Source organism: Pseudopipra pipra, chromosome W (genome assembly GCF_036250125.1).
Source record: "Pseudopipra pipra isolate bDixPip1 chromosome W, bDixPip1.hap1, whole genome shotgun sequence".
Lineage (NCBI taxonomy): Eukaryota > Metazoa > Chordata > Aves > Passeriformes > Pipridae > Pseudopipra > Pseudopipra pipra.
This window is the reverse complement of record NC_087580.1, coordinates 13711295-13723824: the sequence shown is the minus strand read 5'-3', so window position 1 is coordinate 13723824 and position 12530 is coordinate 13711295. Positions and strand designations below refer to the sequence as shown.

The 12530-nt window shown below is 58.2% G+C and overlaps 1 protein-coding gene and 1 long non-coding RNA gene across 2 annotated transcripts; both read left to right on the top strand.

The window, feature by feature from the left end:
• Positions 1-6154: 6154 nt before the first annotated feature.
• On the top strand, positions 6155-7725 carry LOC135405730 (uncharacterized). The gene is made up of 3 exons (XR_010425986.1): positions 6155-6461; positions 6952-7116; positions 7540-7725. It is a non-coding gene; the product is annotated as an uncharacterized LOC135405730 (long non-coding RNA).
• A 572-nt stretch (positions 7726-8297) lies between these two features.
• On the top strand, positions 8298-11488 carry LOC135406306 (hydrocephalus-inducing protein-like). Its single transcript, XM_064640722.1, has 6 exons — positions 8298-8454; positions 9718-9877; positions 9973-10145; positions 10307-10505; positions 11136-11235; positions 11481-11488. Exons 1-6 carry the CDS (start codon positions 8399-8401, stop codon positions 11486-11488), a joined length of 696 nt encoding a protein of 231 aa, XP_064496792.1. The 5' UTR covers positions 8298-8398.
• The last annotated feature ends 1042 nt before the right edge of the window (positions 11489-12530 follow it).

Here is a 12530-nt window from a genome sequence, read left to right as displayed (position 1 = left end):
GGCTTCCCCTTCTCCACGCCCCCCGTTTCAGGCTCCCGGGGGTCTCGGGGCTCCTTCCTCTCCGTGCTCCCCCCTCCAGGCTGCCGGGGTCCCCCAGCTCTGGCATCACCCCGCTCCACCCTCCACACTTGGCAGCTCCCGGGCTCCACACCCACCCCCAGCACTCCTGGAGGGGCCCCAAACCCGCTGTGTCCCCCCCGCCGGCACCGGGCTGACAATGGAGCCGGCGGGGCCTGACCCAGCAACACCAACCCCCACCATGGGGGGGACCTGCATCCCCCACCCACCGCTGGGGCTCTGCCCCCAACCCAGCCCGGCACCCTCAGAAAACACCTCCCGCCCACCCCCAGGAGCCACCCAGGGCTGAGCAGGAACAGGAACAGCAGGAAAACAACTGCCCCCCATCCTGTGCGTGCCTGGGAAGGGGGAACTCATCCCAAATATTCTGGGGGGAGCATAGGGGGTCAGGACATACTCGGGCTGCCAGCACAGGTTTCCCTGCAAAGCCTGCACTGAGTAAAGCTCTGGAGAGGAGATTGTGCCCCATGGAGGGGATTGCAGAGGCTCCCTCAGGTCCCCAGCAGGAATCAGGAACCAGGAATAGACACAAAAGGTCCCCCCAAAGATTTCAGGGGGAGTGTCCTGGAGGGAGGGGACAGTGTCACCCCACCAGGGCAGGGCTGTCAAGTGGGAGGCTGCTCCAGGGCTCTGCAAGAGGCCTCGTGCTCTGCTCGGCCCCAGCACTGGCTGGTCCCAACAGCCCCGGCTGCCCCCGGCCCTGGGCAGCTCTGCTGCCACAGGCTGTGCCCTCACCGTGGTCCTGCAATGGCCCTGCCTGTCCCTCCCCCGTGGCCCTGCCCGTGGCCCTGTCCCTTGGCTCTCTCTCTGCCAGCTCAGTGTGGGGCACACGGGCTGGGGGTCCCTCCCAAGCCCCCCGGGCAGCCGGCGTTGGCTGGGGGGATGTGAGGGCTGGGCCTGCTCAGCACAGCCCCGGCCTCGTGCCCAGCGCCTCTTTCCTGCCCCACACAAGAGCTTCCCGGCCCCCCCAGGGCTCCCCTGCTGCTGCCTCTGCTCCTGGCCCTGCCTTTGCTGCTCCCTTGGCTGGGGCAGCGGCTGCAGGGGGGGGATGGCAGCAGCTTCAGCTCCACGGCACTTCCTGGGGGGAGCTCAGCCCGGGGGGCACGGGCAGGGACCTGATGGGGATGGACAGGGGCCCTGCAGGGGAAGGCACAGGGACAACCTGTACAACGCCCACAGCATGGGCATCACCCGCAGCGCTGTCAGCTGCTGCGTGGTACCAGGGCTCTCCAGCGTCATGGACTACATGGCCAGGCCACACTACTACCGGCACAACAACTCCATGGGCATCTCATTCAGCACTTCAACTCGGAGCGTGCCGTTGTAAATAGTTCCCCCTTCTAAGTCTTGTAATCAGCCATCACTGGATGCTGGGATGGAAGGGTTTGACGGGTACATAGAGCTCAACACAGCAGAGCTCCCCACACTTGTAAGGCCTCTCCCTGGTGTGGACGCGCCGGTGGGTGATGAGGTGGGAGTTCTGGTTCTGTTGGAAGCCCTTCCCGCAGTCGGTGCAGTGGAAGGGCCTCTCATCCGTGTGAATCCGCTCATGCAGGAGGAGATCTAAACTGGTGTGAAACTGAGTGTTGAGGAGATCTGAGCTGGTGTGATCTGAGCTGGAGATGCGCTGGTGTCGGATCAGGCTGGAGATCTGCCTGAAGCTCTTTTCACATTCCCCACATGGGTAGGACCGTTTCCCACTGTGGATGTGCTGGTGTTGGAGCAGGTGGGTGCTCTTCCTGAAGCTCTTTTCACACTCCAAGCGCCGGACGGGCTTCTCCCTGCTGGGAGGCTGCTCAGGCTCCACCAGGTCCGAGATCTGGCTCAAGTTCCGGCCACCTTCCCCACACAGGCTGCGTCTTTCCTCCTCACAGCACCCTGGGCTGACTTTGGAGCCCCTCCTGCGGGAGGATCTCCGGCCCTTTTCCTCCCCGCTGCCTTCCTGCGCCAGGGAGCCCTTCAAAACGGCCTCTCCCACCAGGGTCTCAAGGGGGGATTTGTCCTCCGGGCTCTCCGTCCTCAGCTCAGGGCCTGGGGCAGGAAGCAACAAGGACAGGGAGGGGATTTGCCTCCGGCCCACAGGGAAGGCCAAGGACATCCCCCCAACTCCAGCCCCGGCAGGACGGCGGCGCCAGCGGGGTTGTCCTGCAGCCGGGGCCATGCTCGGCTGACAGAGCCAGCACAACACCCGCCCAAAGGGACACTGACTGCCTCCTCACCTGCCTGGGGGGCCCAAGGCATCTTCCTCTTCCTCGCAGCCTCCTCCTCCATCCGCCCAAGCTTTGGGAAGGACAAATCCTGATGGGGGGGAAAACAAGAGCTGAGCATGTTGGCTTGGGGGTTCCTCCTGCCCAAGTCCATCTCTAGAACTCATCGGGCATCATAAAAACCTCCAAAACAGCAAGAATCAGCCCAGAAAAACTGAAACCACCAAGATTCAGGCAAAAATCCCTTTCAGAAATAGCAAGCAGTGCAGGAGGAGCCTCCCAAGCAGCAGTTGCAGGGCAGCAGGGACCGACCTGAGCTGCCTTTGGTGCCCAGGAACTCCCCCCACACAGCCCCTCTTCTGCCCCGAGGGACCAGCAGAACAGGGGGAGCCCAAAGGACTGGACTGGAGGAATTGAACAGACATTTTGGGGCCATTTGATGGACGTTTTGCAGGGGTGGTGCACAGACTAAGGGAAGGAGACCTGTGTGTTCTAGCAAAGAATGGGAAGGGGCTGGTGGGGGTTGAAGTTGTATTGAGTCGTGTGGGGCCTGGGCATGATGGGACTGGTGTGGAATAAGGGCCAGAATGTGCTGCTTTGGGCCGGGGTGGAGTTAATTTTCTTTGCAGGGGCTGCTGTGGGGCTGGGGTTGGGCTTGTGCTGAGCACAGGTTTGAGAACACAGAGGTGGTTTGGTTAGTGCTGAGCCTCCCCAGAGCCAAGGCCTTTCCTGCCCCTGGCACAGACACACTGGGGAGGGGCTGGGGGTGTGGGGGAGGTTGGGAGGGGACACAGCTGGGACAGGTTTAGAGGGATGGAGATTGTTTTCCCAAGTCCCCATTCCACGGGATAGGGCCCTGCTCTCCTGGAGGTGCTGAACACCTGCCCAACCGTGGGAAGCAGGGAATGAATCCCCAGTTTTGTTTTGCTCCTGCGTGCAGCTTCTGCTTGTCCTTATTAAAGTGTCTTTCTCTCCACCCACGAGTTTTCCAGCTTTTCCCCTCCCAGTTCTCTCCAGGGTCCTGCTGGTGGGGGAGTGAGGAGCGGCCGGGAGGGGCTTGGGGGCTGCATGGGGTGAAACCACAACAGCCTTTGTTGGTGTCCAGGGTGGGGCTGGGAGTGTTGCAGATAGCCACAGATGTGTCTGGGATGTGCTGCTGAAATTTGCAGCTGCTGGGGCTGTCTGGGGCTCCTGGCTGTGTGTCAGAGTCTGGGGCTCCTTGGTGGCTGCAACTCCGTGTGAACTCGAGCTGAAGGGCCTGTGACCTGTGGGTGAGTCCAGGCTGGAGCAGAGACCCCCCTGCAGCCCGGGGAGGAGCCCACACTGGAGCAGATTTGCTGGCAGGACTTGTGACGTCGTGGGGGATCCACACTGGAACAGCCTGTTCCTGAGGGACTGATCCCATGGAAGGGACCCACACTGGAACAGCCTGTTCCTGAGGGACTGATCCCATGGAAGGGACTGACATTTGAACAGCCTGTTCCTGAGGGATTGACCCCATGGAAAGACCCACACTGGAACAGCCTGTTCCTGAGGGACTGACCCCATGGAAGGGACCCACACTGGAACAGCCTGTTCCTGAGGGACTGATCCCATTGGAAGGACTCAGGTTGAAGAAGTCCATGGAGGACTGTCTCCCGTGGGAGGGAGCCAGGCTGGATGGAGCAGGGGAAGGACTCCTCTCCCTGAGGTTGAAGCAGCAGCACAAACATGGGATGAACTGACCATAACCCCCACTCCCATCTCCCTGGGCCCCCGGGGTGGGGGGGGAAAGGGAGGAAATCAGGGATGAAGTGAAGCCCGATGGTTTTGTAGGATTTGTAGGGAGAGGAGGAGGAAGAACCTGGTGCCGAGTAAAGGGGAGAGGAGGAGGGATGAGGCTGGAGCTGTGGAAGGCGCTGGAGGCGGCCGGGGGGCAGCCGGGACTTGGCTTTCCACATCTGTGCGGGGAAAGGAAGCCAGTCCCTGGTTTCTGGGGCTGTCCCCCCTCGCAGTTTGTTGGGTTTAACACCAAAGTGCAGCAAAGCCCCGCCCCAGGGCACGGCCGGTCCCGGACACAGCCCCGGCGGGCGGGTGGGCGGAAGCCATGATGGCGGAAGGTGCGGCTGCGCTGGGGGAGATTGCGGGGCCTGCGGGAGAGCGGGGCTCTGGGGATCCCCTCGGGGGCTGCGGGGAGCGCGGCTGCGGGTGGAAAGGCTGGAGGGCTCGGGAGGGTTTAGCCAAGGGGTTCGGGGGTTCCCGAGGGTCAGAGCGCAGGCCTGGAACCAGCGAGCGGAGGGGGGAACTTTGCTAACGCCCTGGCTGCACTGCGCAGGCGCCGGCGGAGTCCTCAAGAGGGAACATCAACTCCCATGAGGCTCTGCGCGACCCGCCATTACCCCTCCTGCCACAGCGCTCCCTGCCGGCCCGGCGGACCGACCCCAGGGAAAGGGGATCTTAATGCCCCCTCGAACCCCAGAGACCCCCAACACTCAGCACACAGAGACCTCACAGGGAAGGGGTCCCGGGGTCCCCTAAAGCCCAGCAGTGGGGTTCAGGGGATCTCCCAGCCCTCAGGGGAGAGGTCCTGGGGGTGCCCCCAAAAGTGCGGGGGGGTGACGGACCACATCCGGGTAAGGGGATCCCAGTGCCCCCAGTATATCCCAGTGACCCTCAGTACGGCCCAGTAACCCCCTCAGTGACCAGCCAGTGTGTCCAAGTGACCTCCCACTGCCCCCCAGTATGGCCCAGTGATCCTGCAGTGAGCACCCAGTAACCCCCGGTATGGCCCAGAAACCTCCCAGTGCCCCCCCGGGTGTCCTGGTAATGCCCCAGTAACCCCCCAGTCCCTCCCAGTGCCCCCTGCTTCCCCCCAGTGTGTCCCAGTATCCCCCAGTAATCCCCCAGTGCCCTGCAAAGCCCCCCAACTGTCCCCAAGGTGTCCCCAGACGCCCTTGGCCTTTCTGTGAGTGTGGGGGGGAGAGGGGACGTTTTTGAGCTCAGAGGGTCCATGGGGGGCTCCTGGGGTGAGATGGAGGGTTGGGGACATCAGGGATGGAGTTTGGGGACAGTGGGGAGGAGTTTGGGGACAGTGGAATTGGGGGTGTCAAGGGGGGAATTGGGGCCATGGGGAGGCCCTGGGGAAAATGGAGACACCGGGGGGTCTTGGGGTGTTAAGGAGGGAACTGGGGACACAAAGAGGGTCTTGGGGACACCAGGGGGGTCTCAGGACTCACCTACTGGTGGTGCTGCCCATCCTCTCCCCCCCCCCAGGCCCATTTAACCCCCTCAAATGTCCCCCAACCCCCCTTTTCCATTTAATCCTCTCCCCCTACAGATCCATTTGACCCCCCAATGCCCTCAAGACCTTTTAACTCCCCCAAATGCACCCAAAGCCCGCCAAAACCCCAAATTCCCATCCAACACCCCAAGATCCCCCCAAATCTCCCCCAGCTCCCTCCTCAAATGCCTTCCAACCCCCCCAAGAGGGATCGCCCGGCACCCTGGGACAGGAACACAGTGGGCTGTACTGGGGGCACTGGGCTGTACTGGGAGGGCACTGGGGGGTCCTCAGGTGTCCCACGACAACGTGGCCCAGCTCCAGGAGAGATCTGGGGAGCAGTGAGGAGCTACTGGTCTGTCCTGGTTTGTTCCCCCAATCCCCAAAGCCCCTCCCCAGTTCCCCCAGGACCCTCCCGCACCCCAAAGCCCCCCAGGGCCCCCCAGGCCCTTGACTTGGTCCTGCTGCCCCTTGAGCATCTGCAGCTGCTGCAGAACCAGGCATTTCATCAGCAAATGTGCAGCTGACACCAAGCTGGGGGTGTGTTGATGTACTGGAAGGCAGGAGGGCTCTGCAGAGGGACCTGGCCAAGCTGGATCCATGGGCAGAACAGGATCAGACATATTCTGTCATCCTGGGACAGGGTTCAGGGTATCATGAACCAAGTGCCAGACAAGTCCCAGTCTTCCCCTAAACACAAAGATGAGAAGAAGAGCAGTAAGTCTCCGGAAAAGCCAGAGAAGAATCCTCTGGAAAAACATGGCAGCCACAAGAGTCTTCAGCGGGAAGGGGAAGTTGCAGAAGGCTCAGTCAGAAGCCAGGATGCCGGAGTGCCCTGCTTGGACTTCCACGTCACGCGTCGTGAAAAGGTGTTTAGGAGGATCCTGAAGAGCAAGAAGCTGCCACCACCAAAGCAGGTAAAAGCCTGCAGGGCTCAGATGCTGAACTTGCCGTGGTCTGGGGCCCTGGAACAGTGTGCCCCCCAGGTGTTAAGAACACAGATCCTTGTCAAGGCCACTGATGATGTTCCACAATAGCTCCGCAGTATCTCTGTGGATGGGGAGGTTCTTAGCCTCCCTCAGATGTGTGGAAAGTGGGAGTGCTCTGTGTCCAAGCATCCCATCTGTTCAGAGAGTTTCTCAGTCTGGAAATCATTAAAAATGGTCCCAGGGCAGGGCAGCTCCCAGGCATTGTTCTCTTCAGCTGAGTCACTTGGGAGAGGTTTCTCTCTTGGTCCCACTGTAGGTCCTGCCTCTGCTCTGGAGCCTGCTGACCCATGGGACATAAAAAAGCACTTGTACTCCGTGTAAATCAAAAACTCCACTGCCAAAAGCTCAGGGCCTTTAGGGAAGGAGTGTGAGGATGAAGGTGACAGGAGTATAAACAGGCTTTTCTCTTCTGTTTTAGATTCTGGACTCTCTGGGACTGGGTCCCTTAGGGCCTCCCATTCCCCCTGGCTCTCTTTTCTCTGTGGTCCCCTACCCAGAGGAGGACAGAGTCCCCACAGCATCACAAGACCTCAGACACTTCATCCTTGTTGAACCTGAGGGTGCTGCTGCAGAAGATGATGTGGTGGGTATTCCTTTTGTGCCTTCAGTGAGGGTGCCAGGGCAGGGGACAGGTTGGATGGAAAAGGGTCACCGTGGAGGGGCAGTGAAGATGTGATGGGGCCCCATGTCTGCAGGCATCCTTTCCACCAGGGATGAGAGAAAAGAGACAGCTCTGCTGGAGGCACAGAGCAGTTCTGTAAGACAACAGGAAAAAAATGGCTTAAACCCATCAACCCAAGGGTCCTTGGTGGGGAGAGAGTCCTGGGTAAGGAGGGGTGTCCGAGGCAAGACAAAGGCCAATAAGGAAGACCAAGTCCATGGGCAATGGTGATTATTTATTCTCTCTCCTGTTGGCTAACAAATCCCCCATTCTGCTTTCCAGGAGGGGGGTGTCTCAGGGCAGGTCTCACCTCTCTCTCTCTTTTTTCTCTCCCCTTATGCCAAGGCCCCAGAGGCAGAGGCACAGGACCACTTGAAGGAGGGGAAAGCCACGAGCAGACACAAGTCTAGCAAGGAAAAGCCAAACTCCCCCCAGAGCCCGAAAAGTCTCCGTGATCACTCCCCAGAAACACCCCGAAGTTCACCTGAGCCAATGAAAAGCCAACTGCAGAGTGACTCAACCCTTGAGAGACCTGCCAGGTGAGCTGCAGGGGAGGAGGTGATCCCTGTGCTTCACGCTCATCTTGCCAAACGAGGTCCATCGTCCTCAGCTCCGCAGCGACCCTCTGCCAGTGCCTCCATGGGATGGCGAGTGCACAGCCCTCCTCCTTGTCTCGTTTGCCCCTTAGCAATGTCTGAAGCTTCCCTTTTAACTGCCAGGCTGAGAAGGTTCCGGTGGATCGTTCCTGCCCACGGCGAGGTGGAACTGAAGATCCGCTTCAGCCCCACAGTGCCAGGGCAGTTTGACCAGCTGATGAACTTTGAGATCCTGGGCTCAAAGCGCCTGTACCAGTTGCCCTGCAGTGCCACTGCCCTGTACCCCAGCATCAGCCAGAACCCACAGTAAGGCTGGGCCACAGGAGCATCCCACACTGCACCCCCGACCTGGGAGCCAGGGCTGCCCCTTGTGACCTTCTGGCTGGGGCAGATGGTGCTGCCTGAGTCACCCAGCATCCCTTCCTCTGCTGGGAGCTGGGAGGCTGAACTGGTACCTCAGCCACCGAGAAGGGTGATGGCTTTCTGACTAGATTTCCTGCTTGCAGCATCTCAGAGCTCCTCATTCCCCATTGTCTCTGCCCAGGCTGGTGTTTCCTCGCTGGAGGAAGAGCAAGGAGAAGGAGGACATCATCTCCAAGGAATATGTCATGAGCACAAAGCAGTTCCACTTTGGACCGCTGCTTTGTGGCAAGTCAGGAGAGTGGTATGTGCTCCCTGCTCCCAAGTGAGCATCCCTGTGTGCTGCCTGTACAGACTGAAATGTCGGGAGGGGATCTCCAGGGCCTTGTGCTCTCCTGGACACACTTGCAGACACACTGTCCCAGTGGCACAATGCAGGGCAGTCCCGGGCAGAGACCTGGCAGACACATGGGCTTGAGGGAGCACAGATGTGTGAGTGTGAGCAGATAACAGGCAAATGAGCCTTGGAGGAGCTGCTTTGCCAGCCTGGTGGGTGCCCTGGTGTCCAGAGCCACCAGAGCTGCTGCTGCCAGCCCGAAGGTGACTTGGGGCAACCTGTGTCCCCTCCACATCTCAGCTCCACCCCTTAGGAAATGAACTTTATGGTGCTTTTTCAAGTGCTTTGAGCTCGACAGGTAGACAAACAAGCAAGTATTCTCTAGATGGTTTTGTAAACCTTTCATTAATCTCTAATAGTAGTGAGATTTTGTGATTTGACCTGCCAATATGTGTGAGTCAGAGGGGAACCTACTGCAGGAATTACGTTTTCCTGAGATTCCAGTGCATCCACAGTGCTGGAAAAAGTCTACCTAAAAGTGTTGTCATTGTAGCTGTTGGCATATTTCTGTTTTTAATGTCACTCTTCTTTTTATTTTTTTAATAACATTTGAAGTTAAGTTCTTGTCTCCATGGGAGCTCTGGAAGGCCAGGCTGATGGATGGTCTGGGATTTCTGTTTGCCTCTTTAGCCCTTTCACTCCAAATTCAGTTGCACACCTCAGGGAAGGGTCATTTGTTATCTTTCACATTCCCCTTGGGAACTGATGCTTTTGATTTCTTTCCCTCAGACTTTTGAGCTAACCCACAGTAGTCTGACGACTTTTCTAAAAGAGATAAGCAAAACTCTTTTGCAAACATCTTTTCCAAAGCCTTTCTCTATCCTCTGCAGGGAAGGCACCCCAAGAAAGAAGGGGAAAGAACCCTTGTGCCTGGTGTATTGTTGTTTTTCCTGGCACTTTTGAATTTAAATTGTGTGAAACACTTATGAAATGGCCTGTGCATCGTCACGCTTCTGGGGTGCAGGCACCAGGTATAGGGGCAGCATCAAAGCCAGGCAAGGATGAGCACACAGACCGTGCCTCGTGCCCCTGACAGGGATCCTTTTTCTTCCCCTGCTTGTTAGACCATGGTCTTCCAGTGCCACCTCCTGCTGCCGGCACACGGTGCTTTCCTCGGTGTGTGGTGAGGGCAACAGTGTCCTCTGCAGCCTTTTCCCCTTCTCTGGACAGGTACAAGGCACAGAACTGCCCCGGCAACAGCGAAAAGTTAACCATCCTCAACGACTCCCCCATGGAGGCAGAGGTGCATTTCTCCTTTGAGAACGACAGCAAAGGAGAGACGTTCCTTTTGGACCCTCCCAGCATGAGGCTGCAGCCCAAAGAGAAGAAGGTAGGAGGTGAGCAGGTAGGGCAGGCACCGCAGAAGTGCCGTTCCTCCTGCTCACAGAGGGCTCTTTGTATTTCTGTTTGTGGGGACGGGTTCAGAAGCTGAGTATTTGGGCGTACCCGACTTCTGCTGGCCTCCTGGAAGACAGTCTCGTCTACTGCATCAAGGACAACCCAGAGCCAGTGGTCTTCCGACTGTGCTGCCAAGGGGTGCACGTGAAGCTGGGGGTCAGTCCCCAGGAGCTGCATTTCAACAAGCTGCTTCTGCACAGGTCAGTCATCCCACGGCTGAGGGCACTCCAAGGCTCGTGACAAAGAGAAGAGGTTTGACTCTGGTTCCAGAGGCTCAGATGGAGCTGCTCTGAGCCGCATTCAGTGGCCAGGCTGGTGTGACCACCCAGCACTGACGCTGAGTGTCTTCCTGTCTCTACAGGACTGACACCCAGACCCTGGTCCTGAGAAACGACAGCCCACTGCCCATGGCATGGCATCTCAGTGGACTGGACGACCGTGGAGATGAGTTCTCTGCATCGCAAGGCAGGGACATCGTTGGGCCCTGCACAGACTTTGAGGTGAAGCTGAATTTCAAGGCCGAGAAGATTGGCATCACAAATAAGATGATCCAACTAGAGGTGAGAGGGACTTGGGCCTTCCTGGCAGAGCAGGGCAGAGCAAGCAGCCATGTGCTCTTAGGGACAGAGTCAGGGAGAGCTGCACCTGACAGACACGGGGGTGCTGTGGCCCCAACTTCTGCCTCTGTGCTGGGTTGGCCGGGTGCCCAGGCTCTGCATCCGGAGCCTGTACCACAGCCACCTTGCTGCTGTGCAGGCTTGAAGGCTGTTGTTTGGTTGTACAGACCAGCATTTGCTCTGCACCCTTTCTGGGATTTTGTTCCCTGTGGTTTAGAGGCTGCATTTCAGCAAACATGCGAGGTGATTGACGAGGAGGGCGCTAATTGTCAATGCCACCTGCTCTGGGACACCTTGCATTTCTTGTGGTTGTGTTTACAGCCCTGGCCCTCTCAAGGGAGCTTTAGCAGCACCATTCCCTGCTGTGGGAGTGCAAAATTGGGCTGATAAGGTTTCTTACTGCAGCAGAATCCTGCCGGGGCAGCCTGAGATGAACAGGTTAAGAAAACTTGGGAGTCCCCAAACACTTGTCAAGCCAGGGAGGCCATGGGGGAAGCAGCTGGCAGAGACAAGGACTTAGAGGCTGTCTTCCAAAAGAATGGTCTAAGCAGTGTTTGTTTCTTGCTGCCTCAGGTTTCAGATACAGAAAACATCCTGGACATTGTTCAGGCTGAAACCATCAAAGTCTCTGTGGAGGTCTACGATGTTAATCTGAGCATCAACATGCCTGAAGGTCAGTGGATGCCTCCCAGACAACACAGTCCAGATGCATTTTACTACCTTGGCAGGTGGGCAACCAAAGCCCTTGGGAGGGGGTGGCATAGCAGGCAAGGGTGGCACAGATCCATAAAGCACAGACCTTGCAAGCTGCGTGAAGTAAAGCACTGTCAGGGCACCAACAGCCTTGAGTCTCTCCCTTCTGAACTTGGAAATGTGCAGCTTCACGTGCAGATTGCATTTGGTGCTTTGAAACAACAGTCATCTGAACAGGCAGTTGGCTCAGGTCTCTTGCTCTTCTTCTTCACAGCTGTCAGAGCGAATCACATAAAGTTTGGGGAGTGTGCAGTCGGGGAGCTCTGCGACAAGACCTTCACAGTCACCAACCGCAGCAAGGAGGAGGTGATGCGGTTTGAGTGGCTGCTGGCAGATGCCCCGTTCCAGTTCTCCCCCAAGGTGAGCTGGGACAGCCCTGCCTTTCTCAGTGGCTCAGGCCCTTTCCTGGTGTTCCTGGGAGCTGGCAGGGAGTCACCACATACCAGTGAGAGCCCGTTCCAGTGCCATGCAGGAGATGCAATCCCTGTCTTTGCTGAGGCAGGGCTGTCAGCCCAGCAGAAAAGGCTCCGCGTTCTGGGAGGTGGCACCTTCTGTTCATATTTTGCTCTGTCAAATCTCACATAAATCCTTACTGAGGTGCTGATTCCCAGCACAGCTGCTTGCCATATCAGTCCCTTTTGCTGTCAGTGCTGCCCTTGCCAGTGATTCCAGTTTGGTCTTGACTCTCTGGTTCTCCCTAGGTGGGACACCTCCAGCCTGGCTGTGCCAAGGATATCAGAGTGACCTTGAAATCCAAGGTCCCGGTCACCATCAAAAGGCACTCTGTGAACTGTATGGTGGACAAGATCAAATACCAGCTGCCACCAGAGGAGGTTTACGACTGGGACGACAGAATGGGCACTGAGAAGTGGGAGGATACCACCGAGAGACTCCCAGGAGCCCGCTGGCCTTTGAAGCGGAGGGTAAGAAGCACAGCAGCAAAAGCTCACCGAGCTGCTGCAAAAGGACCTGCCGACAGCAGCAGAGCACCAGCGCTGCTGGCAGAGCAGCTCCTGCCTCCCCTGGGCATTGGCTCCAGCCGGGAGGTTCACCAGCAGTGCCTTTTGGGGAGAGGCGGATGCGCAGTGAGCGGGTGGGCTCACACCACAGGGGGAAGCCTTTGGGCAAGAGACCTTTATCCACACGCAAACTGCCGGTCTGTGCCACGAGCCGAGTGTTGCAGCCCGTGTTGAGTGGGAGGTCACGTTTGATTTT